Raw genomic sequence first — 27,893 nt, 5'->3', positions numbered from 1 at the left:
ACTGTTTATTTATTTTTCTTAATAATTTTATAAAATTGATTTACTGAGCAATCAAATCCTTGAATTAAACCCACCACAGAGTTATAAAGCATAGTAAAGCACAGAAGAAGAAAAATTGCATTTGGTGCACTGTTAATATTGACTCCTTACATCTTCTTTACTTGTGCATTTTAGTTATTGCATTAAAGTCTAGAAATGACTGCCTACAATATTATTTTATGAACACTTAACTTTTGGATCACAGTTAAAGCTAGCCTTTAACCTCCTGAGGAAAAAGTAATCTGCTTAATCTCTGTAAATGATCAAAACCTCCAGCACCCTTATTTCTACAGGATACCTATACTCTGCACATTAAATGTTTACTTACCCAGTACAGGACAGGTCGTACCCTGTGCATACTTGATCAGAAATAAAAACGGGAAATCCTGAAAACACTCAGTAAATCAGACAACATCTGTAGAGAGTGGAAGAACAGAAGTTTCAGGATAAAAATGTAGCGTATGCGTGTGCTTTTTGCTTGTGGACTGTTTGCTTAGCTCAAACTGTTACTACCTCTATAATCTCAAAATCAAAGTAAATTTATTATCAAAATACATATACAGAGCTGTACAAAAGTCTTATGCACATATACAGTGCTTATAAAAAGTATTCAACCCCCCCCCCGCACAAGTTTTCATGTTTTATTTTTTACAACATTGATTCATAGTGAATTTAATTTGGCGTTTTTGACACTGATCAACTGAAAAGACTCTTTTGTGTCAAAGTGAAAACAAATTTCTACAAATTGTTCTAAATGTATTACAATTATTTAACACAAAATAATTGATTGCATAACACTCACCCACTTCAAGTCAGTACTTAGGAGATGCAACTAGGGCAGCCATTACAGCCTTGAGTCTGTGTGGATAGGTCTCTATCAGCTTTGCACATCTGGACACTGCAATTTTCCCCACACTTCTTTACAAAACTGTTCAAGTTCTGTCAGATTGCGTGGGGATTGTGAGTGAACACCCTTTTCAAGTCCAGCCACAAATTCTCAATTGGATTCAGGTCTGGACTCTGACTTGGCTACTCCAGAACATTAACTTTGTTGTTTTTAAGCCATTCCTGTGTAGCTTTGGCATTACACTTGGGGTCATTGTCTTGCTGAACCAGAAATCTTCTCCCAAGTTTCAGTTCTCTTGATGATTGCATCAGGATTTCCCTGTACTTTGCTGCATTCATTTTACCCTCTACATTCACAAGCCTTCCAGGGCCTGCTGCAGTGAAGCATCCCCACAGCACGATGCAGTCCTCATGACGCAGCCACCACCATGCATCACGGTAGGGATGGTGTATTTTTAATTATGTGCCTTTGGCTTATGCCAAACATAGCATTTAGTCTGATAGACAAACAGTTCAATTTTGGTTTCTTCAGACCACAGAACCTTCTTCCAGCTGACTTCAATCTCCCACATGCCTTCTGGCAAACTCAAGCCAAGATTTCTTGCGAGTTTTTTCAATAATGGCTTTCTCTTTGCCACTCTCCCATAAAGCTGCGACTGCTGAAGCACCCGGGTAATAGTTGTTGTATGTGCAGTCTCTCCCACCTCAGTTTCTGAAGCATGTAACCTCCTCCAGAGTTGTCATAGGTCTCTTGGTGCTCTCTCTTACTAGTCCCCTTCTTGCACGGTCACTAAGTTTTTGAGGACGGCCTACTCTGGTCTGTGCCATATTCTTTCCATTTCTTGATGACTGACTTAACTATATTCCAAGAGATATTAGGTAACTTGGAAATTTTCTTGTATCTTTTTCCTGATGTGCTTTTCAATAACTTTTACACAGAGTTGCTTGGAATGTTCTTTTTACTTCATGGTGTAGTTTTTGCCAGGATACTGTCTCACCAGCAGTTGGACCTTCCAGATACAGGGATACTTATGCAATTAATTGCTTTGTGTTTTATATTTTTAATTGATTTAGATCACTTTCTAGCGATCTATTTTCACTTTGACACGAAAGAGTCTTTTTTTGTTGATCAGTATAAAAAAAAGCTGAATTAAATCCACTGTGAGCCAATGTTGTAAAACAAAAAAACATGAAAGCTTCCAAGGGGGCATATATAGTTTTAATAGACACTGTATATGGCTAGGGTGCTAAAGACTTTGCACAGTTATGTATTTGTCAACGTGGAGTGGAGAGTGAGTTGTAAATCTGGTGGGAGCAAAGGATGTTGGGAATGGTGAGGGTGGAGTGCTGCAGAAGGGGTTGTAGAACAGGTGGCAGAGAAGGAGTAGCAGGGAAGGAGGTGGTGCAGGTGCAGACACACCCAGTGCTGAGACACCAGCAAGGTTATTTGATTCCAAGCAACTGGTTTATTGATCATTTCAGAATGTCTCTATGGTGCATCCCCTTCCCTCCCCTCTTCCTTGCACTCTTTCCAACCATGATTCCCCTCTCCCCGCCCCCTTTCCACTCTCAGTCCACAATAGAGACCCGTACCAGAATCAGGTTTATCATCACTAACATATGTCATAAAATTTGTCTTTTTTGCGGCAGCAGTACAGTGCAATACATAAAATTACTACAGTACTGTGTAATAAAATTTATGAACAACTATACATAAGCAAAGACTGATGAACAACCAATGTCCAATAGAAGACAAATTGTACAAATAAAAAATAAATGAATAATAATGACATCATGAATTAAAAGGTCCTTGACAGTGAGTGTGTAGGTTATGGCATCAATTCAGTGTCAAGGTGAGTGAAGTTATCCATGTTGGTTCAAGAGCCTGCTGGTTGTTGACTGTTTCTGAAACTGGTGGTTTGAGACCTAAGTCTCTTGTACCTCCTGCCTGAGAGAAGAGGTCATACGGCACTCCTTATAAATGTGCTAAATGATGGGGAGGGATTTGCTGGAGTAGGCTTTATCCACCACTTTCTGTCAACTTCTCTGTTCCTGAGCATGGGTGTTTCCATACCAGGCTGTGATGCAACCAGTCAGATACTCCCCAGTGTTCATCTATAGAAGTCTGTCAAAGTTTTATATGGCATGCTGAATCCATACATGCTTCTAAGAAAGTAGATGGATTGCTGTGTCTTCTTTGTGATGGCACTTATCTGCTGGTGTCAGGATAGATCCGTTAATGTGGCAACACCAAGGAATTTAAAGTTTCTGACCTTTTCCACTTCCAGTTCCTAATGAGGACTGATTTATAGACCTCCAGCTTCTTCCTCTTGTAGTTCATTCAGCAAATCTGACAGCATCTGTGCAAGAGTGGAAAAACAGAAAGTGTCAGGTTAATAATGTAGTATATTTGTATACTTGCTTTTGGACCATTTACTTAGCTCAAACTGTTACTGCCCCTGTAATCTACAGTATAAATGCATTTTTAGTCATTTGTGTCTATCAATTCCTTTAGTAAGGAACAGAAGCAGAAAATCCTGGAAACTTTCAGTAGGTTGGGTAGCAATTGATTTGAAGATTAGAAGTATATTTATTATCAAAATCAGTATGCAGTATACAACCCTGAAATTCATCTTCCCTGCAGACAGTCACGAAACAAGGAAGAACCATGGAACCAGCCCATTCAAAGAAAAACATCAAACCTCAACCCCCCCCCCACTCCCCACGTACTAATGGCAACAAAAAAAGATCGAAAACACAGAATATAAAACATAAAAGGCATATTTCAGTACAGTTCAGCTCAACGTTTATTATCTGCAGGCCACCCCGATTCAAAAATCCCCAAATAGTAGTAACAAAAGAAGAGTGACAAGAACTAGAGTCCAAACTGAAGTAGAGTCCAAATACTCAATCCACATCAATTAAACCTTGCTCCCGCCACATCCACCGACAGCACTGAGGGAGAGAGAGATGACTTGAACACAGAGACCTTCCCTCAGGAGCAGCAAGTGAGAGAATGCCGCACGCAAACAACTTCTCCAGCAGCAGCAAGCAAGAGGCAGGTAGATGATGCTGAACCTTTGTTCACCTTCGCACCTGCCTTGATGACTTCAATCTTGCTCAGCGCTTTAATCAGCAAGATCGACGAGAGATGGAGTCAATCATGGGCCCCATCTCCAGGCTTTCAACCTCCATGCTGTGTGCTTTGGTCACAGACTCGTGGAGACAGCAAAGCGCTAGGTCATCCAATCTGCCCAGTGTCACACTGCCAGAATGTAGTTTACAGGCTCCAACAGAAGTAGAACCATATCTGAAATAAAAAAGAAGCTGTAAAGGAAATGAAAGGAATTGCTTCTTGACTCATTGAGGACATCGCCTTTGGTAGCATTGTTCGCTGGCACTATCTTCTTTCAATTAATGGAAAGAGTAAAAAGTCAACATTTTAGCTTAAAGGAGAGTATCTTTGTCTTTTCTATAATAGTGCCTGGCCATTGAAGTATTCCAGTGTGGAAGCTGCAGCCAGTAAAGAGTTAAAATGGTGTGCTAACAGAAAAGGACACAGACACTTTGTGCAGCCTTTCCTGAGTGTGAAAGTTCAGCAAGGCAATAGTCAAGATGGTAAGCTGACAGACAGTGTGCAGACATCATGCACTCACCCAGGCTGACGCAGCCCTTGAAAGCCCAACTCTCCTTTGTATGGCCTTTCTGTTCAAGCATGGGAACCAAAGTCACCAAGTAGATCAGACAAGGTAAAGATGCAAGTGAAGAATTCTAGGTCAACACTTACTATTGGACAGTTATTCAAGTATTTTTGGCCTTTAACACATAGATTTAATTGGTTATTAATACCTGAAATATGTATTATGATTGGTATTTATATATGTGACTGTGAGATTTAAAAACGCCCAGTGTTTCTATTGGATCAATATCTGTATCCAACTACTCAATTTCTGTAAAAAAAGGCCATTTCTTTCTTCAAGCTTCAGAACAGTTTGGTGACAGGAGCCAAGTTGTTCACTTTGTGCAGAAATAAATAAAGTGCAATTGAGAAATGAGTGCAAGTTGCTGGACTCCAGGTAATCGGTGATGACTTTTGCATCAGATTTCCAGCAGCTATAGTTTCTCTTATTTACATTTCCAATCAGAAGGAATCAAGAAGTCTAGTGCTTTTACAGAAAAACAAACTTCCAAGCTCAACACTAAGGCTGAAAAGGAATGTCCAATAAATTCACAAATCCACTTTGGTGCAGAACCGGATTGTGTCTGTGGCCTGCAGCAATTGACACTGCTGAGCTGAGTGACTCAGTGGCTGTGGCTGCGGCCATCGGCTCCTGGACCAGCTTCTCTCACCTTGATCATCTGTGGCAGTGAACTCACTTTTGGGGACTCTGTGGTTTGATGTTTAGTTGTTCACTTTCTGTTGTTTGTGGGTTTTGTTCTTTTTCTTGCACATTTGTGTGGGGGCTTTCTTTAATTGGTTCAATGGTCGTTCTTTGTTTTGGGGCTGCCTTCAAGAAGAAGAATCTCAAGGATATTTACAGTATACATACATTGATAGTAAATGTACTTGGAACTTTAAAATCTAAGATGTTTATTTAGTTAATCTTTATTCAGGGATACAGCATGATAACAGGCCCCACTGGCGCAATGAACTTGTGCCACCTAAGTACACCCTGTGACCAATAATGTACAAACTGATACGTCTTTGGAATATGAGGGGAAACTGGAGCACCGAGAGGAAACCCAGACGGTCACAGGGAGAACGTACAAATTCCTTGCAGACACTAGCAGGATTGAACTTGGGTCCCTGGCACTGTAATAGCATGGTGGTTACTACTATGGTTTGGGTAAGCTATAGAAAGTCTGTGGAAACAGTCAGGAATCTACAAGCAGCTGCTTTGTCCTTAAGTACGCTGCTAGTTTTGTGGACTGAGATCCTGTAAAAATGGGCTATCTCAGCTGTATTGGGCCAAGAGCATGTGAGCTGCAGCACTTTTAAGAGACTAAGAGAGACACATGGATGATAGGAAAATGAAGGGCTATGTGGGAGGGAAGGGTTAGATTTATCTTCAAAGTAAATTTTATTATCAGAGTACATATATGTTACCACATACAACCCTGAGATTCATTTTCCAAAGGACATACTCAGCAAATCTATAAAATAGTAACTATAACATGAGCAATGAAGGATCAAGTAGAGTGCAGAAGACAACAAACTGATCAAATGCAATTATAAATAAATAGCATGAAGTGAAGAGAACATGAAAAAAACAAGATAAAGAGTCCTTAAAATGAGATCATTGGTTGTGCGAACATCTCAATGGACGGGCAAGTGAGCATATTTAACCCCTTCTGTTCAAGAGCCTGGTGGTTGAGGGGTAGTAATTGTTCCTGAATGTGGTGGTGCAAGCTTAGAACAGGTTAAAAGGTGGGCACAACATCATGGGCCGAAGGGCTTGGACTGTGCTGTGATGTTCTATGTTGCTTTTGCACTGCAGATTATGATGAGAGGCAGGAGGAACACACAGGTGCTGCTGATGGAGCAGTGCCAAAGGAAAGGCCACATAAATAAACCATTTGAACCCTCAATTACATTACAAGCTCATAATCACTCCCAGGTATCCACTATTCCATACATGGACCATCTGGAGTCCATTGATTCGATTACAGGCCTGATCTCCTTTGCCAGGTATCCATTATTCTCTGCGTAAATGATGAAAAGGAACTTGACAACACCATTTTAGCATAAAACAGAGCCTTGTCCGATTTTTGAAATATCGGAGGAAGGGATCCGGAGAGAGGCCATAAAAATTCAAATCTAAAGTGTTTGCTCATCATTATTAGAAATGTTTTCTGTCTGTTGCGTTGTGTTCTCGCAGCTGCAATATTTTTCATGTTTAGAAACTCTTTAATTCAGCTTGGAGCAAGTATACCGGAACGTGAATTGTGGATGTGTTTGCTTGGCTGCTTTTCATTTTATTTGTAAATGATAACACGCAGAGATGAAAACCACATTAAAAACTGGTAATCTATTCTCCAGTGCAGATTTGTTGCATCTTTTCTATGATGGATATTGAATTTCATCAGAATTTGATCTCAGTTAGCAACACAATTCTAATGTCATGCAATTTCTTCTCGGAATAATACTCCTGAGAGCCTGTTAACAATTATTAAAATGGCAATATTACAGCTTAAAATTTAAGAAAATACGTTATATTATTAACAGCAATATTTAAATGTTTTCTCCAGTGTTATATAAAGTTAAGTACACGATATCATTCAGATTCTGTTGGTAATCAAGCAAAATTCTGCTCTTGTGATTTGGGTAAAATGAGTTCTATCACTTGGATCTGGATTATCATACAGCATAGATGTGGGTGAACCTTGGGGGCCTGTTCTTGTACTGAACCTTTTTGGAGGTGCAGGTTCATTAGCCCATTCTGTGCTGTGACTGCACATACCAGTAGGTGTGTCCAGCAGTGTCAGTGCTGAAGCAGAGTTCCATCAGGAAGGAGGTGCAGGAACTTTACTCCACATCACCAAGATCAAGGACCCTACAACCCTACAACCTACAACCATTGGGCTCCTGAACCGGAGTGGATAGCTTCATTCTGCTCAACACTAAACTGATTCCACACTCTACAGACTCACTTTCAAGGACCCTATAACTCGTGTTCTCTGCATTATTTATTTACTTATTTTTTACATTTGCATGGTTTGTTTTCTTTTGTACATTGGTTACTTGTCAGACTTTGTATGTGGCTTTTCATTGATTTTATTGTGTTTCTTTGTTCAACTCTGAATGCCTGCAAGAAATCAAATCTTAGGGTAGTATATGGTGACATATATGTACTTTCATAATAAATTTACTTTGAACTTTGAACTTTGAATTCACCCAGAAATGTTAATCCTGATCGCAATCACGACAATCATGTAACTCGTGCTGGAAAGTGTGCACGTATTATGTGGCATCAGGGTGAAACTCACAACAGCAATGGAATCATGCCAATCAGTGTGCTGACTAAGATGCTCATCCAAGCCAGTCCTATTTGCTGGCATTTTGCCATTGGTATATTTGATATCAAACTTGATATCATCTATCATTAAAGATCCCTGCCATCCAAGGCATGACGCAGTCTCACAGCCGCCATCAGTCAGAAAGTACAGAAGCCTCAAGTCCCACATGACCCAGTTCAAGAACAGCTATTTCCCTTCAACCATTCGGTTCTTGAACCAACCGGCATAATGCTCATATCTATGATTTAACAACACTATGATCATTTTGCACAAAATGGATTTGTTTTCTTTATGTGGACTTTTTGTGTAAAAGTTGTGTATAATTTATGTTTAATTGATGTATTATTTCTTGCGAATGCTGCTTATCTGACACTGTGATGCTGCTGCAAGTAAGTTTTTCGTTGTAGCTGTGCACACATAGACTTGTCCAGATGACAATAAGTTTGACTTTGACTTTTTAACTTTGATAAAGTTTGCATTTGAAGAAGGGCTACCTAAGTGGGATATTATACAGGAACTGGTGCTTACAGGAGATACAAATTAGACCCATAAAATAAAACAGTAGGAAAATCTCAGTAATTATGGGTTTTGGTAATTATAACTATGAATGTTTTTTGATTTCTGTGTTGACAGGTAGTTAACTGGGGAATGGATTTGATTAAGTAGCAGCCGTTTATACAAATGATAGAGCTGGTATACTGACATGATGGGATCCAGTGGGTTTTATTTGAGCAAATCTGGCAGCCTAATCTGTATAAGATGCTCTGATGTGCTGAAGTCTTCTTCAACTGATTAAGCAGAATGATAATTTTACATGACGGAACAATTGCAAAGTGGAGGTATAACACATGTTAGTGTTTGTGGGTCAGCTTTGTGAAAGGGAAATGTCTTAAACCATTCATAATTACAAACTGTGATGATTGTGTAATCTAGGATAAATTTATAAAAGAATATTTACAACTGAAATACTTTCACAACCCATAGATCCACTTTCAAAGACTACCAATGTACATTTTCGGTATTACTTATCTATCTATCTATCTATCTCTCTATTTGTATTTTAGTTTGCACAATTTGTCTTCTTCTGCACATTTTTTGTCAGTCTCAGAATCAGAAGCTTTTGCTTATGTATAGTTTTTCATAAACTCTTATTTTATTTCTTTAATATCTGTTGAATGCCTGCGAGAAAATTAATCTGAAGGTAGTATACGGTGACATATATAGACTTAGATAATAAATTTAATTTGATTCTGAATATACACTCAGTGACCACTTTATTAGTTGCCTCCGGTACCTGAAAAAGTGGTCATTGAGTGTATGTTTGTAGTCTTCTGCTGCTGTAGTCCATACACTTCAAGGTTCAACGTGTTGTCCATTAAGAGGTGGTCTTCTGCACACTATTGTTATGCAGTTATTTCAGTTACTGTTGCCTTCATGTCAGCTTGACCCAGGCTGACCATTCTCCTCTGACCTCTCTAATTAACAAGGCATTTCACCCACTGAGCTGCTGCTCACTGGATGTTTTTGTTTTGTTTTCGCACCATTCTCTGTAAATTATAGAGACTGTTGTGAGTGGAAATCCCAGGAGATTAGCAGTTCCTGAGATACTCAAACCACTCCATCTGGCACCAACAACCATAGTCATAGTCACTTAGATCACTTTTCATTCCCATTCTGATGTTTGCTCTGAAAAATAGCTGAACCTTTTGACCATGTCTGCATGCTTTTATGCATTGATTTGCTGCCACATGATTGGCTGATTAGATGTTTGCATTAATGAGCAGGTGTACCTGATAAAATGACCACTGAATGTACATTGTAGCTAATGTTTTGGTCGTCTTGCGTATATGATCAGTTTGATATCATCGAGGGATAGCATAGAGCACAGAAGTGACCAGTTAGTTTGGTCAGATCTCCCTAGAGTGGGGGAATCCAAAACTTGGGGGCATAGGTGTACGGTGAGAGGAGAAATATTTAAAAGAGACCTTGGGGGGCAACCTTTTCACACAGTTGATGGTGAGTATATGGAATGAGCTGCCAGAAGAAGTGTTTGTGACCCTTACAACAGGACCATTTAAGAAGCATTTGGAAGGTACAGTATATGGAGGGACAGGGCTTAGAGAGAACATAAGATGATTGCAGGAAATTGGGACTAGCTGGGCATGCTCCATGGTTAGTATTGACTGGTTGGGCCGAAGGACCTGTATCCATGCTGTAGTGCTCCATGACTCTAAACCTTGATGGACCATTGTGCTTTAACAGTTCATTTAGGGCTTCCTGGGTAGGAAAAATACTGATGTAAAGTTATGAAAGACATAGATAGAATCAACAGACTTTTTATTCTGAGGATAAAAATGCCAAATGCTAGAGAGAATAGCTATAAGATGAGAGGGGGGAGTTTAAAAGAGATGTGTGACAAGTTTTGAGAGTGGTAGATACCAAGACAAAGTGATCTGAATCATTTTTGTTCCATCCCCTCCTCTAAGGTGGCGTTGTGGAGGCCTATCCGCCGTCCGACAGTGTGACTAACCTCACCATAGACATGCTCATAGAGCCGACAGGGGAAATATCGATGGTTTCTTGCGGAGACCAGATCCATTCAAGAAGCCCTCTCGAATGCTGGGGCACCACAGTACCACAGTGCTCCGTGGATCCGAGCAACCTGCACTCGATGTGTGTCAAGATCGCTGAGGCCTGTAAATGTCGAGGGGTGCTGGGTTTCTTCTCAATTGACCTGGTGACCTTCATACATCCATATACAATGGAGCAGCAGGTGAGGTGGACACTAATTGAGGTACATATATCAGACTGACTTATAAAGATTCTGGTCCCTGGGTGACAATAAAAAAAAATTACAAAAAAATGTAACGTGAAGCTTTGTGAACATATCAGCCATAAAATTCTCTAAATGAGGTAATCTATCTTCTCAGGTCAGTGGACTAATTGCAAACTGTAACAGTTAGCTTTTGCCGTGTGGGATACACATTCATATCATGTCCTAAGTATTATTTTAATTAATTAAATTGTGTTTTATTAGTGACCCTCTACCAAAATTTATATTTGACTTCGATAAGGTAGCTCAATACTCATTGAAAGATTCATTTTAATAGGTATATAATTATTATGCTGTCTTCTGATGCAGAAGAACAATTTAACTAAATGCAAAATAACACTTTTTTCCTATTCCACCCTCCTGAACTAAACTTGTTCTAATTAAATATATAGTACTGTGCAAAAATCTTAGGTACATATATAAAAATAGGGTGCATAAGACTTTTTGCACAGTACTGTATTTGTCAACATGGAGGTGAGAGTGAGTTTGTAAATCTGGCAGGAGCAAAGGATGTTGAGAGTGTCAAGGGTGGAGTGCCGCGGGAGGGGTGTGGAATGGGTTGCAGGGAAGGAGGGTCAGGGGCACGAGGGTGATGCTGGTGCAGGCAAACCCAATCCTGAGATACCAGGCAAGGTCATTTTATTCAAAACAATCAGAATCAGGTTGAGTCCTGACAAAGGGTCTCGGCCCGAAACGTCGACAGCGCTTCTCCCTATAGATGCTGCCTGGCCTGCTGTGTTCCACCAGCGTTTTGTGTGTGTTGTTGTTAGAATCAGGTTTATCATCACTCACATACGTCATGATTTTTTTTTGCAGCAGCAGTACAGTCCAAACATAAAATTACTACAGTACTGTGCAAAATTATTTGCTTCCCTAGCTATATATGTGTGCCTACGACTTTTGCACAGTCACGTAAAGTAATGGGTAAGTGGGAATGATTACAAAGTTTTTCCCAGGTCTGATACTGGTTCTTGCTGAATTAACAGTTGTCAGTGGGTTTCACATTCTGCAGCTCCCCACCAGTTCTTGTGCATGAATGTAAGAAATATCACTTGCTTCAGTATTATTATCTGCATTTAGTTTAAATTATCTGAAGTGATGGGTTTTACTCTTTAAATGGTAGATATTGAACGTAACAACACTCCAGGATAATTAATGAACATAACTTAATTTTTAAATAAGCATTTAGATAAATGATTTCCATATCCAATATATTGCTTTCCAAAACTTATAAACACAAGAGATTCTGCAGGTGCTAGAAATCCAGAGTAACATATGCAAAAACCTGGAGGAACTCAGCAGGTTAGGCGGCATCTACGAAGGAGAATGAACAGTTGGTGTTTCAGGCTGAGACTCTTCATCAGGGCTGGAAAGGAAGGGGGAAGAAACCAGAAGAAGAAGGTGGGTGAGGGGAATGAGTATAAGATGGCAGGTTATAGGTGAGACCAGGTGAGTGAAAGGTAAGGAAGGGGGTATGAAATGAGAAGCTGAGAGGTGATAGGTGGAAAAGATAAAGGGTTGAAGAAGAAGGAATCTGATAGGAGAGAAGAGTGGACCATGGGAGGAAGGTAAGAAGGAGGAGCACCAGGGGGAGGTAATGGGCAGGTGAGAGGAGGAAAGAGAAAGAGTGAGAGGGAAATCAGAATGGGGAGTGGAAAGAGAGTGAAGGGGGAGGGTGAAGAAACTTGTTTGCAATGTTCCTCTCGTGATATGTTAAGGTCTAAGTATGTAGGTTGTGGGTTTCCAATGCAGAATAAGATGCTAATTGTCAAGGTAACAGTTATGGTATCATGACAACCTTTGCTGCATGTGGCTTCTTATACCTTCCCTGTTGAACTCACTCTGCACTGATAGTCATTACTTAAACTTACTCAGTTATGGGTTCTAGAAACCACCTATCCATGCTCCCCCCCAACTAAAATTCTCCCTTGGTCCCTTTTAAGATGTTCCTCAAAATCTTTGTTTAACATTTTGGACATCTTTTCTAGTATCCTAATGTGATGTGATGTCAAGTTATTCATCCATTGATGCCCACTGGGATATTTAACCGTGAGAAAGGTCCTATATTAAGTCAAGGCACAAGGAAGAAAATTAGGATTTGCAACAAGGGGGTTCATTTCAATTTCAGCAACTGAAGTGTAATCTAACCACCCATTTCCAGTAAATGGAATGGTTAATTGACTGAGTTCTATAAAAAGCAGCCAATCTACTACATCAGCCACCAAACAGGTAATGATGTTGAGAATTATCTTAAGAAAGCTGAAGATCATTCAGCCTTCAGCCTTGATTGGGATCATTTCTGTCAAGCCAGTTTGTTTTAATAGGTCAACAGCTGAATATTTAATTGTTGCTCTGAATATGTTGAGGGCTAACTTAAAAAAACACGCATCAAAAATAGGACCAATTCAGTAGGCTCTTCTTTATTAAGCAAAGATCTGTAAAATGAGGGCAGTTGGTGCAGGGGAATAAACTGAGTGAAATCTTCCGATTCAGAACGGGGAAAATCAGAAGAGTTAGTAAAAACAAATGAAGGAGTCGGACTGAGAGGAACAATGGGAACAGAGTAAAATGGATGGGAAATGATCCACAAGAGTTCTTTTTATGAGTTCACACGCTGTTAAACTCTGTGATCTTTGATGCCCTGAATGAAAGAGAAATTAAACCTTGGTTGGAACAGTGATAGATGAAGTGAAAGTGCAGATTGGACAGCATTGAGATCAGAGTGAATTAGTGACATGATGTTGACTGAGGTAACAACTGGAGAACTAAAATTGTCTCCTATCATTTTGGTCTTCAATACATTCCCTATCTAAATCACCCCAGTTGTGGGAATAACTAAGGCAAAAAGCATGGACATGTTCAAAGAGGGAGATGCTGATAGGGTAAAGGGAAGTAGAAAGTGATTCAAAGTAAATATATTATCAAAGCACATTTATGTCACCATATACCACCATAAGATTATTTTTCTTGCAGGGATATACAGGAAGTGTAAAGAAATACAATAGAATTTATGAAAAAATCTGTACATAAACAAAGACTGATAAACAGCCAATATGCAAAAGAAGACAAACTGTGCAAATAAAAAACACTGAGAAAATGAGTTGTACAAATTCCTGGAAAGTGCGTCTGTAGGTCACAGAATCAGTTCAAAGATGTGATGAGTGAAGCTATTCCCACCAGCTTAGGAGCCAGATGTTTGTAGGGTAATAACTGTTCCTGAACCTGATGGTGTGGGACCTAAGGCTTCTGTACCTCCTGCCTGATGGTAGTAGTGGGTAGGATGGTGGGGTCTTTGAGAATAGGTGCACATTCTTGTGGCAGTGCTTCTTGTAAATGTGCTTAATGGTGAGGAGGGCTTTGCCTGTGATACATCTGCACCATTAACACCAGATAAATTTGAGGGAGAATACAAAATATTGATCCATTCTATGCTACAAATATCTTGTACTCACCCTGAAGTCTTCCCTTGACAATCTAAATCCTTAAGTCAATTTTGACATCTCCAGATCATTTCCAGTTGAAATTTCCAATTCATGTTGTCATCAATAACGTCCTGCATTCTGAGTCCTGGTGCTATAGCCAAGCTTCTTCAGATAAAATAAGGAAGCACAAATCAAGCTATTATATTAAAGTTACATGATTCAATTTTCAGAAGCTTAAAAGTGATTTGAATGGATGTGCTGGGGGCTGCCCACAAATGTCACCACATTTTCTGGCACCAATGTAACATCTTTCTGCTTGTGTTTTCAATGAAACAACACAAGCAGAAACAACAATAATAAAACAAAACAAGACAACAATAGCAAAGCAAGCCCCTTTCCCATCCTCACACACACAGACAGGCCTTCAAACACAGAACAGGACATCTCCAGGCCTCAAGTTGCATGAGGAAAAGCATGACCTAGAAAGAGATATTGTTGACTTAACTGATCCTTTGTGAAGTATTTGATCTTCGTTTGAACTCATTAATAAGTTGTTATGTGTGTAACACGCTCTTGGGTATCTCCATTCTCCATACAGAGCTGCAGTAAATAACTACAGAGAATTCATAGAGCTTAATAACATAATTAAATATCATTATGCTGTAACTATAATATCGTAATTGAAAACATAAGTGGTTTCACATAGTCTTTTCTAAGATAATGTTTTAACAATTCGGAGACAAGATAGCCTAAATGTATTCATGCAAATGTAGTTCTGGATTGTGTCTAGTTAATTCAGTGGTGAATTTTCTATTCTTGTGCGGTCAGCTGATTTGCCAGTAGATGGCAGTCTCCATGGACCTTGCATCAGGCAGTCTTTGTAGCACTGGTCTGGAAAATTAGACATTTTCACAGTTCTAGACAAATCTTTACAAAAAATTCTTTCCCCATTTTTCATAAGTGTTTTTCTAACATTCATAACCTTCTATTCCCTCAGGGCAAGCCGAAATAACCAACAATGTAAAGCAAATTGTACATCTCAATCCCAGCTCTTTTGCAGTTTTCTTTGCAGGAACTCACATACCCTGAAGTATCCCAGACACCTTGCTCATGGACTGTTTGTCCCACTCTCATTAGGAAGGAGACTACATAACATCCACATCAGGATCACCAGATTCAAAAACTGTTACTTTCCCCAAGTAGTAAAGCTGATCAACACCTCTGCCGCTACTTTTATTCTCCATCAGTCACCTTATGTGCAGCCTAGCATAACTTTATGGAAATACAGTCAATCTATGGATGGAAGCTATCTTATGCATTATATTTATTATGTGTTTTTTTATTATTATTGTGTTCTTCATCTTTTGTGTTTATTTGGGCTGCATTGGATCTGGAGTAACAATTATTTTGTTCTCCTTAGACTTGTGTCCAGGAAATGACATTGAATCTTGAACTGCCCTAACCCCTTGAGTCTGTGTGCCATTCAGGGAGATCACAGCTTCTCAGTGACACTCCAAGCAGGATGAGAGGAAATCCTTTACTGTGTACAGTTTCAGTGACTTGTTCCACTGGAAACTTTAACTCATCTTATTAAAATGTTACAGGTGATCCTGAATAAAACAATGCAGCATTTATCCTATCTCTGAATGTTCAAATGTTACATTTGGGAGAAGGTTAAATGGATACACGGATACATAGGTTTGAAGGGATACATTCTGGATGCAGGTAGATCAGGTCAGAATGGACTAAGTGGGCTGAAGGGCCTCTTTCTCAGCTGTAGTATTCTATGGCTGTATGATTCTACCTCTTCCTCGCTTACCACTATGGAGGTTTAAAGTTGCACTAATGACTTAGCAGATCAAAATTCAATATGCATCCCAGTTCTTTCTCTTTTTTATTTATTTCTTATTGGAAATGCACCATTGTAACAGGCCCTTCTAGCCCAACGAGCTTGCATGCCCAGTCACACCCATGTAACCAATTAATCTACTACCCCATATGTCTTTGGAATGTGGGAGGAAACCTGAGCATCCAGAGGAAACCCATGAAGTCACAAATAGAACATACAAGCTTCTCACAAGCAGAAATTGAACCCAGCTTGCTTGCATTGTAATAGCATTACACTAACCACTACACTACCTTCCCGCACTTTGTTTAAAGTGAATGTACTGCCACTTGTAATAACAGAGTGCAGTGTAGCTATCATCCCACCATTGTCTTAGGGCAGTCTAAGTAGAAATGCCAGTGTTAAGCACTAGTCAATAATACATTTAGTAAACTAGACTTTCATGTACAAATATTTACCAAATTTGAGAGCAGATCCAAATGTTCCTCCCCATTCTCTGCTGAGCTAATTGGAAACCACACTGGTGTTTTTCTTTTCTCTAAGACTGTTACTTAACATAGATGGATTTGCAAGATTTGTCAACAGCTCCAGTGTTGCCAGGTGGAACTAGCTGATAATGAAAGCCAAAGATGAAACAGTTACAATTCTATGACATTTAGGCAAGACTGCAGAGGAAAGTTTATTGTTGGTATCATTCTCACTGTTGAATGGTCTTCAATGAACCAAGGAACAATGGAATTGGAAACAACATTGGTTCCACTTTACTGTGGAAGACACTAGCAGTATGGTGGAAGTTCCAGGTATCGGGGTCATGAAGTGTGTGAAGTTGCCATTATAAGGGAAAAGGTAAGAAAGGTCTAAAGGTAGATAAGTCACCTGGATCGGGTGATGTACAGACTAGGGTTCTGAAAGAGGTGGTTGAAGAAATCGTGGAGGCATTAGTAATATTCTTTCAAGAATCACTAGATTCTAGAATGGTTGCAGAAGAATGGAAAATTGCAAATGTCACTTCACTCTTCAAGAAGGGAGAGAGGCAGAAGAAAGGAAACTATAGGCCAGTTAGTCTGACCTCAGTAGCTGGAAGATGTTGGAGTTGATTATTAAGGATGAGGTCTCAGGGTACTTGGAGGTACATGATAAAATAGGCAATAGTCAGCATAGTTTCATCAAGGGAAAATCTTGCCTGACAAATAGGTTGGGTTTCTTTGAAGAAATAATAAGCAAGACAAACAAAGGAGAATTGATTGATATTATGTACTTGGATTTTCAGAAGGCCTTTGACAAAGTGCCACATGAGGCTGCTTAACAAGCTAAGAGCCCATGGTATAACAGGAAAGATTCTAGCATGGATAAAGCAGTGGCTGACTGGCAGGAGGCAAAGAGTGGGATTAAAGGGAGTCTTTTCCAGCTGGCTATGGTAACTAGTGGTGTTCCACAGGGGTCTGTGTTGGGACCGATTCTTTACGTTATATGTCAATGATTTGGATGATAGAATTAATGGCTTTGTTACAAAGTTTGCAGTCGATATGAAAATAGGTGGAGGAGTAGGTAGCTTTGAGATAGTAGAGAGGCTCCAGAAGCACTTAGATTAGGAGAATGGGCAAAGAAATGGCAGATGGAATACAGTGTTGGGAAGTGTATGGTCATGCACTTTGGTAGAAGAAATGAAAGGGTTCACTATTATCTAAATGGAGAGAAAATACAAAAGATTGAGATGCAAAGGGACTTGGGAGTCCTTGTGCAGGATTCCCTAAAGGTTAATTTGCAGGTTGAGTCTGTGGTGAGGAAGGCAAATGAACTGTTAGCATTCATTTCAAGAGGACTAGAATATAAACACAATGTTGAAACTTTATAAAGCACTGGTGAGGCCTCACTTAGAGTATTGTGAGCAGGTTTGAGCCCCTTATCTTAGAAAGGATGTGCTGAAACTGGAGGGGATTCAGAGGAGGTTCACGAAACTGATTCCAGGATTGAATGTCTTGTCATATGAAGAACATCTGATAGCTCTGGGCCTGTATTCACTAGAATTCAGAAGAATGAGGGGTGACCTAATTGAAACCATTTGAATGGTGAAAGGCCTTGATAGAGTGGATGTGGAGAGGATGTTTCCTATGATGGGAGAGTCTAAGACCAGAGGATACAGCCTCTGAATAGAGGGGGTGTCCTTTTAGAATGAAGATGAGAAGGAATCTTTTTAGCCAAGGGGTGGTGAATCTGTTGACTTCTTTGCCACAGGCAACTGTGGAGACCAAGTCTTTATGTATATTTAAGGCAGAGGTTGGTAGTTTCTTGATTGGTCTGGGCCTGAAGGGATACAGGGAGAAGACAGGAGATTGGTGCTGAGAGGCAAATTGGATCAGCTGTGATAAAATGGTGGAGCAGACTCGATGGGCCAATTGGCCTAATTTGGCTCCTATATCTTAATTTATAGTTTATATTGTCAGAGATACCAGGTTACAGTGAAAAACTTGTTTTGTAGGCCATCCATACAGTGCATTTCAGTAAAAGATAAGCTTTATTTGTCACATGTACATCAAAACATCTAATCGTGCTATGAAATATGTTATTTGTACAAAATCCAATCAGCAGGATTGTGCTGGTTGCCACACTTCAGGCGCTATTATAGCATGGCTACAACTCACTAACACAAACCATAGGTCTTTGGAATGTGAGAGGAAACCAGAGCACCCAGAGGACACCCACTCAGTCACATGTAGAATGTACAAACTATTTAAAACAGCAGCAGAAATTCAATGTTCAAAGGAAATTTATTATCAAAGTATACATATGTCACCATATACAACCCTGAGATAGTGTTCTTGTGGAAATGCACAGTAAATTCAAGAAACATAATTGAATCAATGAAAGACTGCAATCAATGAAAGAGGGCACACAGAGAAAATGTCTGGCATGAAAAGTGTCTGATTGTGCTGGCTATTGTACCAAGGCAGTGAGAAATGTAGTCTGTGTCTATGGAGGGGAGATGTCCATCAGAATCAGGTTTATTATCCCCGATATATTTCGTGAAGTTTATTGTTTGTGGCAGTAGTACAGTATCACATATTATAATAAGAAATTATTTAACAATTAAATGTGTTGTGCAAAAGATAGCAAAAATAGTGAGGTAGTGTTCATGGGTCGGTTCTTTGTCTGTTCAGAAATCTGATGTTTGTAGAGCCTTGAGTGTGTGTACCTCCTCCCTGATGGTAGTAATAATAAGAAGGGCATGTCCTGTGAGTTAGGTGTTGTTAACGAAGAATGTTGCCTTTTTGAGGCATTGCCTTTTGAAGACATCGTCGATGCTGGATTGGCTCGAGCCCATGACAAGTTGTTTTCTGCTCTGAACCATTACCCCAAATCCTTCAACCCCTTACTTTACTTCCTCCCTCTTCTACAACTGCATACCCATCTACCTCCAAGTCTGAACATTAAGAATGGCAGAGAGAGGAAGGAAGAACAACCATCCTCACAGTAAACAACATCATTAGAAATTCCAAAGTGGAAAAATTACTACTAGAGCTTTTTTTAAACATTGATCTCCTTGTGTTTGATCCGAGATGCCTGCTCGCATTGCAAGGCAGCTTAACGGCCTAGCATTTTCACTTTTGTCAACATCTACTAGAAGTAAATTTGTTGAAAATGATTTTATTTCATTAGTTCTTCATTCATTGATTGCTACAGTAGAGGAAAAAGTAATTGTTCTAAAATAGAAAACTATTTGGCTGGAACCCGGTGGATGAAAATCAGTGCCAGACAATTCCATCAGCTGACTGGTTCACTTCGTTTTCGACTGTGCATCCCAATTTTAATTACTCCACCACCAACAGCTAAGCCTTTAAAACTGCTTAGCACCTAAGCTCTGGAATTGCATCCCCAAACCCCTCTACCTGTCATTCCTCTTTATACCAAACAAGTCATTGAGCATCAGTATGATCTCTGCATGGCAATCCTGTAAATTATTTTGGAATTTCTGGATTTATAAAATAGGTAATATAAAGGAATACAGTACTGTGCAAAAGTCTTAGGCACATATACAGTGTATATATAGATTATACGTAGGGTGCCTAAGACTTTTGCGTAGTACTTTATTAATTTTATGTAATGCACTGTACTGTAACCACAAAAAAAACAAAAAGACACAAATTTCATGACGTGAGTAATGATAGACCTGATTCTGATCTGGGTCGCTATTGTGGGCTGTAAGTGGGAAGGGGGCAGGGAGAGTGGAATCATGATTGGGGAAAGGGGGAGGGAGCAGGAAGCACCAGAGAGACATTCTATAATGATCAATAAACCAATTATTTGGAATCAAATGAGGTTGTCTGGTGTCCCAGGGTTGTTTGTGTCTGTATCCATATCACCCACTCCATACCTGGCACTCCTCCACTGCCACCTGTCTCACAACCACCCCCCCCCCCCCCCACCAGTGACGAGGGCTCTCAACACCTCAATATCCTTTGCTCTGACCAGATTTACAAACTTGCTCTCCACTCCACGTAGACAAGTACAGTACCGTGCAAAAGTCGTAGGCACTCTAGCTATATATGGACAATGCACACAAGATGCTGGAGGAACTCAGCACACCAGGCAGCATCTATAGCAAAAATTACAGTCAATGTTTCGGGCCAGAACCCTTCAACAAGACTGGAGAAAAATGCTGAGGAGCAGATTTGAAAGGTGGTGGGGTGGGGAGAGAGAAATGTCATGCATTAGTAGAAACTTGGACGGGGAGGGATGAAGCAAAGAAGTAGGAAGTTGATTGATGAAGGTGACAGAAGGCCATGGAATAAAGAAAAAAATGAGTGGGATGAAGGAGCACCGGGGGAGGCGATGGGCGGGCAAGGAGAATCTGGTAGGGGAGGGAGGCATTACTGGAAGACTGAGAAATCAACATTCATGCCACAGGTTAGAAGCTACCCAAAAGGAATATAAGGTGTTGTTCCTCCAATCTAAGTGTGGCCTTATCCCGACAGTGGAGGAGGCCATGGATGGACATATCAGAATGGGAATGGGAAGTGGAATTCAAATGGGTGAACACTGAGAGATCCCGCTTGTTCTGGCAGATGGAGCATAGGTGTTCAGTAAAGTGTTCTCCCAATCTATTTCCATCCATGGCCTCTTCCACTGTTGGGATAAGGCCACACTTAGGTTGGAGGAACAACACCTAATATTCCATTTGGGTAACCTCCAACCTGATGGCATGAACATCAATTTCTCAGACCTCCAGTAATGCCTCCACCCCCTTCACCATTTCCCATCCCCTTGTCCCTCTCTCATGTTATCTCCTTGCCCACCCATTGCCTCCCTCAGGTGCTCCTGCTACCCCACCTTTTTTCTTTGTCTGCTTCACCAACCACCTAGCTCTTTGTTTTTTTCCTCCCCCTCCAAGTTTCATCTATCGCCTGGCAGCCCAGTGCATCTGTAGATGTGAACTTCCCACTATTCAGGACATTTACAAAGACAGGTGTGTAAAAAGGACCCGAAGGATCATTGGAGACCGGAGTCACCTCAATCACAGACTGTTCCAGCTGCTACCATCCAGGAAACGGTACTGCCGCATAAAAGCCAGGACCAACAGGCTCCGGGACAGCTTCTTCCACCAGGCCATCAGACTGCTCGATTCATGCTGACACAGCTGTATGTCTATGTTATATTGACTGTCCTGTTGTACATACAATTTATTGTAGATTACTATAAATTGCACGTTGCACATTTAGACAGAGACATAATGTAAAGATTTTTACTCCTCATGTATATGAAGGATGTAAGTAATAAAGTCAATTCAATTCAATTCTTCCCTCCCCGCCCAACCCCCCCACCTTTCAAATCTACTCCTCAGCTTTTTTTCTCCAGTCCTGCCGCAGGGTTTCAGCCTGAAATGTTGACTGGACTTTTTTCCATTGATGCTGCCTGGCCTGCTGAGTTCCTCAAGCATTTTGTGTGTGTTGCTCAGATTTCCAGCAACTTCAGATTTTCTCTTGTTAGAGAATTAATCAGCCTGGATTAATCAGCCCCACAATCCAGACCATGCTCTTTTTTCACTACTGCCATCACGCAAGAGGTACAGGAGCCTACACCACCAGATTCAGGAACAATTCTTCCTCCTCAACTATTTTAGTGGTGGGTGAATGGAATGCACTTCCAGTGACAGTGGTAGAGGCAGATACAATAGAGATTTTTAAGAGACTCTTAGGTAGGTACATGGAGCTTAGAAGAATAGAGGGAAATTCTAGGGAGTTTCTAGAGTAGGTAACATCATCAGAAAAACATTGTGGGCCAAAGGGCCTGTAATGTGTTGTAGATTTCTATGTTCTATGTTCTATCAGGGTCTTGAACCAGCGTAGATAACTTCACTCACCTCAACACTGAACTGATTCCAAAACCTATGGATTTTCTTTCAAGGACTCTACAACTCATGCTCTCAGTATTATTTATTCATTGTACTTGCACAATTTGTCTTCTTTTTGCATATTGGTTGTTTGTCAGTCTTTGTGTATAGATTTTCAATGATTCCATTGTAGTTCTTTATTCTACTGTGCCTGCAAGAAAATGAATTTCAAGGCAGTACATGGTGACATACATGTAAATTGATAATAAATTTACTTTGAACGTTTTGTCTCAAATCTTCTAGTTTTAAAATATTGTGGACCCAAGAAACTGTAGATGCTGAAATCTGAAACAAAAGAATAACCAAATGCTGGGAGGAACTCAGCAGGTTAGGCAGCATCTGTCGAGGGAAATGGACGGTCAACTGTACCGACCCTTCACCCAGTTCAGAACTAAAATGTTGCCTGTCTACTTCCCTCCATAGATGTTACCTGATCTGCTGAGTTCTCTCCAGCATTTTGGTTTTGCTTTAAGATCTTTCAACTGTTTCAAGGTAAGGAAGACCAAGGTTGGCAAAGTCCTTCAGCAAAATTACTGCTGACAGTAACCGCAGTTATGGCAGGTTGAGTTAGACAGATATGAATCATGAACAGAATACAGACAGGAATGTGAAATGGCATAAATGTTGTTCAGCCGAAAATAGGTAGTTGTGCATTGGGCTGAGTTCATGGGAGGTTGAGTGTGAAAAACATAACTGAAGTAAGGATGTATAAATGTAATCAAAGTAATGTGAGTAGAGTTTACTCCTTACTTTACCCCTTCAATGAGCTGAACTGAAATATGCCTTTTGATTTTGTGTTTTATATTCTGTGTTTTCTCGCTCTTCTTTTTGTTGCCGTGTGCGCATTTTTTTTGCGCATGGGGGGGGTTAACGTTTTTTTCTTTGAATGGGTTGGTTCCATGTTTTTTGTTTCATGGCTGCCTGTAGGAAGGTGAATCTCATGGTTGTATACTGCATACATAGTTTGATAACAAATATACTTTGAATCTTTGATAACAAATAAATGTACTTTGAAGATCGCAATTCTCACACGGATGGTTTAAAAAGCAGAAATGCAGCAGTTAGACCCCAGATGTAATTTTATATTCTCTGAAGTTGATGTTTTGACATGTTTCTTTGGAATAGTCACCAAATTGATCTGACATACACCACAGTTGTAACCCTTGGAACCCCTGGATGTACAAATATTATCAAAGTAAAGTGAATCGAGTTTACCAGTTTCGTTAAATTGTGAGTGCTTTAACATCATCATCAATGTGTACCATGTCATATGACGTGGGTGATCATGGTCTATGACTATGATTGTTCTTGGCAAATTCTGCAGAAGTGGTGTTGCCATTGCTTTATTCTGGGCAGTGTCTTTACAAGACGAGTGACTTCAGCCATTATCAATACTCTTCAGAGATTGTCAGTGGTCGCATAACCAGGACTCATGATAAGCACCAGCTGCACATATAACCAACCACCACCTGCTCCCATGGCTTCATGTGACCCTGATAAGGGACTAAGCAGGTGCTAAGGGTGTCCTGCAGGCTAGTGGAGGGAAGGTGTGCCTTGCACCTCCTTTGGTAGAGACGTATCTCCACCCTGGAATCCTGAGTAGAGTTTACCACTTCCTTTAGATTGTGAGTTCTTTAAACAGATGATTTAAAAGGCAGAAATACAGCTGTTTGACATCAGGTGTTATCTTATATTCTCTGTGGTCGTAATTCCACGTGTTTCCTTAGAATAGTCACTCCAATGAACGTATATTCCACAGTTGTAAACCTTTGGAATCCCTGGTAGATCAGGTATACTGTATGAAAACATCAGTGAAAGCTCAATGTCTTTGGTGTAGGAACATCACTAAATTTGAAAAGGATAGGTTAACTATAAAAGAATTGTAACTTCAAGGAGGAAGCATCAGCTGACAGAGAAAAGGAATTCCACTGTTTTCATCCACTGGGAACGAACGAGTAGGAGCAGGAAATGGTGTAAACAGTTCGCTTTCAGCTGAGTGATGATTTGAAGTTTTGGAATGAAATTAGTTGAAACAATCTTGAACCTACGGTTGCTATTTTATATTTTCCAATCAGTTACCAAAGCACTTTACAACAATGTGTATCTTTAGTATAGCTAACATGCACAGTGGTTTCACAGAAGTGGTATCAAGTTAAATTTTGACAATCAAGTACAGAAGGAAAATTTACAGACAGATAGCTCAAAGCTTGATCAGAGGAGGGAAGTTTAAAGGAATGCTTTGAAGGGTATGCCATGGCCTTCAGGGAAACAAAATGGATTTCTAAGATTGGTCTTCATCTGCTTCTTCCTCCAGGGGTAAAAAGAGGTCAGACAGCCTATCACATCTGTCCCGCTGTTGGCCACACTTAACTTTCTTCCTTCCTACAACTCCATTTCTCTTTACTTTCATCTTTTCAGAATGCATCCAAAAGAACAGAACAAAAGCAGAGGAAAGAGGCATTTCCGTATACTCCACTATTTCAATTGGCATAAAATCTCTACCTCAACAGGCACTGCAACCCAAGTTTTTTCATGGGTAGGCTGTTGCCCCTTTATTCTTAAAGTGTTCTCTGACCCTTAGTGAAAATATTTTAAATTTTGAAACCTCTTTTAGGCTTCCTTTAGCCTACTAATCTACTGATAATTGCCCTGGAATATACAATTATTTACATGACCTATGACATTGTCACATTTGTGCTTGGGGAATAATTACTATAATTGATTTTCCTTCAGTTTATTTTTCTAATAATGGAAAAGTAGGGCTTCACCCGGTACCCTAGTGGAATGAGTTTGTTCGTGTTGATACAATTGTTTAAGAATTATAGTAATTATTTTTATTCATATTGAGACTTTCTAGAAATTTTTGTTCCTTTCCAGACCTGATGAAAGGTCTCAGCCTTCAATGTCGACTGCTCATTCCCCACAAACCCCCCCCCCCCCCCGCCCCGGTGTCCCACAGATGCTGCCTGACCTGCTGAGTTCCTCCTGCATTTTGAGTGTGCTGCATTTTCTAGTGAATACCCATTTGATTAATGAATTTATCAATGACCTTGCCTCTCCTTACACTGATTTTATTGTCTTCCCTCGCTTGATACTAAGATCAACTGGAGGTAGGAAAACACAAATTCCCGTTCAGCTTATAGCTGAGTAATTTAATACTGTATCTGATTTCCCACTAATACTACTTTCTTCAGACTCTGTGACATTGACCACCTCTGCCTTACCTCATTCACCCCTCATTGGAACTATTATCCACATTCTATTTCTCCATCACATCCTTCAGCTCAAATTCCATCTTACAAAACTTTCAAGTACACTAATTCAGAATCAGAATCAGGTTTAATATCACCAGCGTATGTCATGAGATTTGTTGTTTTTGCAGCAGCAGTACAATGAAATACATAATAGAAAAAACATAATAATAGTAAGTAGACTTAATAATAATAGACTCTTTATCAGGAAGCATAAAAGCAATTTCAAAATGTGTGAAGTCTTGATGAAGTGTCTCAGCAAAAAATGTGAACCGTTTATTCTTCTCCGTAGCTGCTGCCTGACCTGCTGAGTTCCTCCTGTACTTTATGTGTGATGCTCTGGATTTCCAGCTTCTGTCGAATCTCTTGTGTGCACACAGATTCAGCAGTTTCATCCTTACTGATGTTTATAGAATGTCTACCCTTCCTAAAGACACCCCAAGGCATTAGGTTCAGAATCCATTCATCAACTTGTAATTGTCCTGATGAAGGGTCACAGTCCAAAATGTTGACTGTTTATTTGATTCCATAGTTGCTGCCTGACCTGCTGAGTTCCTCCAGCATTTTATGTTTGTTGATCAAGCTTTTCCAGCATCTGCAGAGTATTGTGTTTACCAATTTTGTAATCCTTCTGTTTTCTATCGGTGACCTCTTCACACTAGCTTTCTTCCAGCATTCTTGGGCTCTCACTTTGTTTCCCTGCAATACTTACTATGTAGGACATAGCTAATCATTACAGTTCTCTAGAGCTCTACAACCAAACACTTTGATGTTTCTATTACTTTTTCACCTTCAAAAGATACATAAAATGTTCCCCAGTCTTCCTTGGCGCATATTCAGCTGTCACTGTTGTTACATAGCCTCTATTTGTCCTTTGAAATATAAGGAAAATGTTGTTTGTTAAATTTGCTCTATAAATATAAGAAGCTAAAGATTTTACATCATTACAATTACATTGCAAGTCTCCCTAATGCTAATTATAAAGATCACTAAATAACCAGCATTGTCTGGCTCCCTTGTGCACACTGTTTCAAAAACCACAGGCTCCATGAAAGAACTTGAATCAAAGTTCTCCCAGCACTAGACACAAAGCTCACCAGTCAGCTGCTGAAGCTACATGTGCAATAACTCACCAGTGCTCTTTCATCTACTGGAGAGGGATGCACTGGGACCTTAAACGGGACTGCCCTGGTGATGCTTGAGATCCAGGAGTGCGCTCCCAGGTTTACTGGGAGGCCAGGGGTACCATCGCCTGCAACAGGAATCTCTTCAGAGATTTCAGTCAGTAGGAAGTTAGGAAGGGGTTGGTGGGTGGTGTGTCTGATTAGTGTGTAGGAATAGACAACAGTGGCAGAAGATGCTGCTGTGGACTGACTGAGAAGTAGATGATGAATGCCCTGGTGAGAACTGTGTAATGCAGCTGGACCATCGGATTGTGATAAGTGATATCCATGTGACAGCGAAAACTAGAGGTTGGAGGCCCAATGTCTGCAAGTCTGGGGCCAAGGACTGGAGCCCCAGAGAATGGCATTGTGTGTGTGAGTGTGTGTGTTTGTGTGTGTGTGAGAGAGAGAGAAAAAAGGGGCTCGTTTATGCTGTTGTTGTTTGTTCTGCTGTTGTCATTGTCACTGCTTGTGCTGTTCTGCTGAACATTGTGGGCATGCTATGTTGGTGCTGGAATGTGTGTAAAACTTGTGGGCTACCCCCAGCACAACTTTGTTCGTGTTGGGTGTTAACACAAACAACACATTTCACTGTATGTTTTGATGTGCATCTGAAAAATAAATTTGAATCTGAATCAATGTTCTCAACGAAATCACCATGCGATGACATTGGCTGTCATGGACATGTCGAAGTTTGCACAAAATCACATTATTCTACATAACCCAATTTTCATCTTTTTAAGCGTGCTTTTGTTTTCTTAGCATCATAAGACCAAAAGACATAGAAGCAGATATATAGGCCACTTGGCCTATTGAGTCTTCTCCATCATTCGATAATGGCTGATTTATTATTCCTCCCAGCGTCAGAGTTCAGAGTTCAATTCAGGCATCCTCTAAGAAAATTTGTATGTTCTCCCAGTGTGTGCATGAGTTTCCTCCAGGTGCTCCAATTACTTTCGACAGTCCAAAGACATACTGGTTAGTAGATTAATTGGTCATTGTAAATTGTCCTGTGATTACACTAGGGTTAAAGTAGGGCAGTGCGGTTCTTTGAGCTGGAAGAGCCTGTTCTGCACTGTATCTCTAAA

The 27,893-nt window shown here is 40.2% G+C and overlaps 1 protein-coding gene across 10 annotated transcripts in view; it reads left to right on the top strand.

Moving 5' to 3' along the window:
• The window catches only part of iqch (IQ motif containing H), a 185,769-nt gene that overhangs the window by 107,927 nt on the left and 49,949 nt on the right, over nt 1–27,893 (top strand). For 6 of the 10 annotated variants that reach the window (XM_059953001.1, XM_059952999.1, XM_059953000.1 and 3 more), the window contains 2 exons: nt 10,389–10,675; nt 22,815–22,883. In XM_059953001.1, coding sequence (XP_059808984.1) covers nt 10,389–10,675; nt 22,815–22,883 — 356 coding nt within the window. The other 4 variants (XM_059953002.1, XM_059952998.1, XR_009508418.1 and 1 more) reach the window with 3 other exon arrangements.

The sequence above is a fragment of the Hypanus sabinus genome, chromosome 28, assembly GCF_030144855.1.
Source record: "Hypanus sabinus isolate sHypSab1 chromosome 28, sHypSab1.hap1, whole genome shotgun sequence".
NCBI lineage: Eukaryota > Metazoa > Chordata > Chondrichthyes > Myliobatiformes > Dasyatidae > Hypanus > Hypanus sabinus.
Note: the sequence above shows the minus strand (reverse complement) of the source record. Positions and strands in the feature narration are given on the sequence as shown.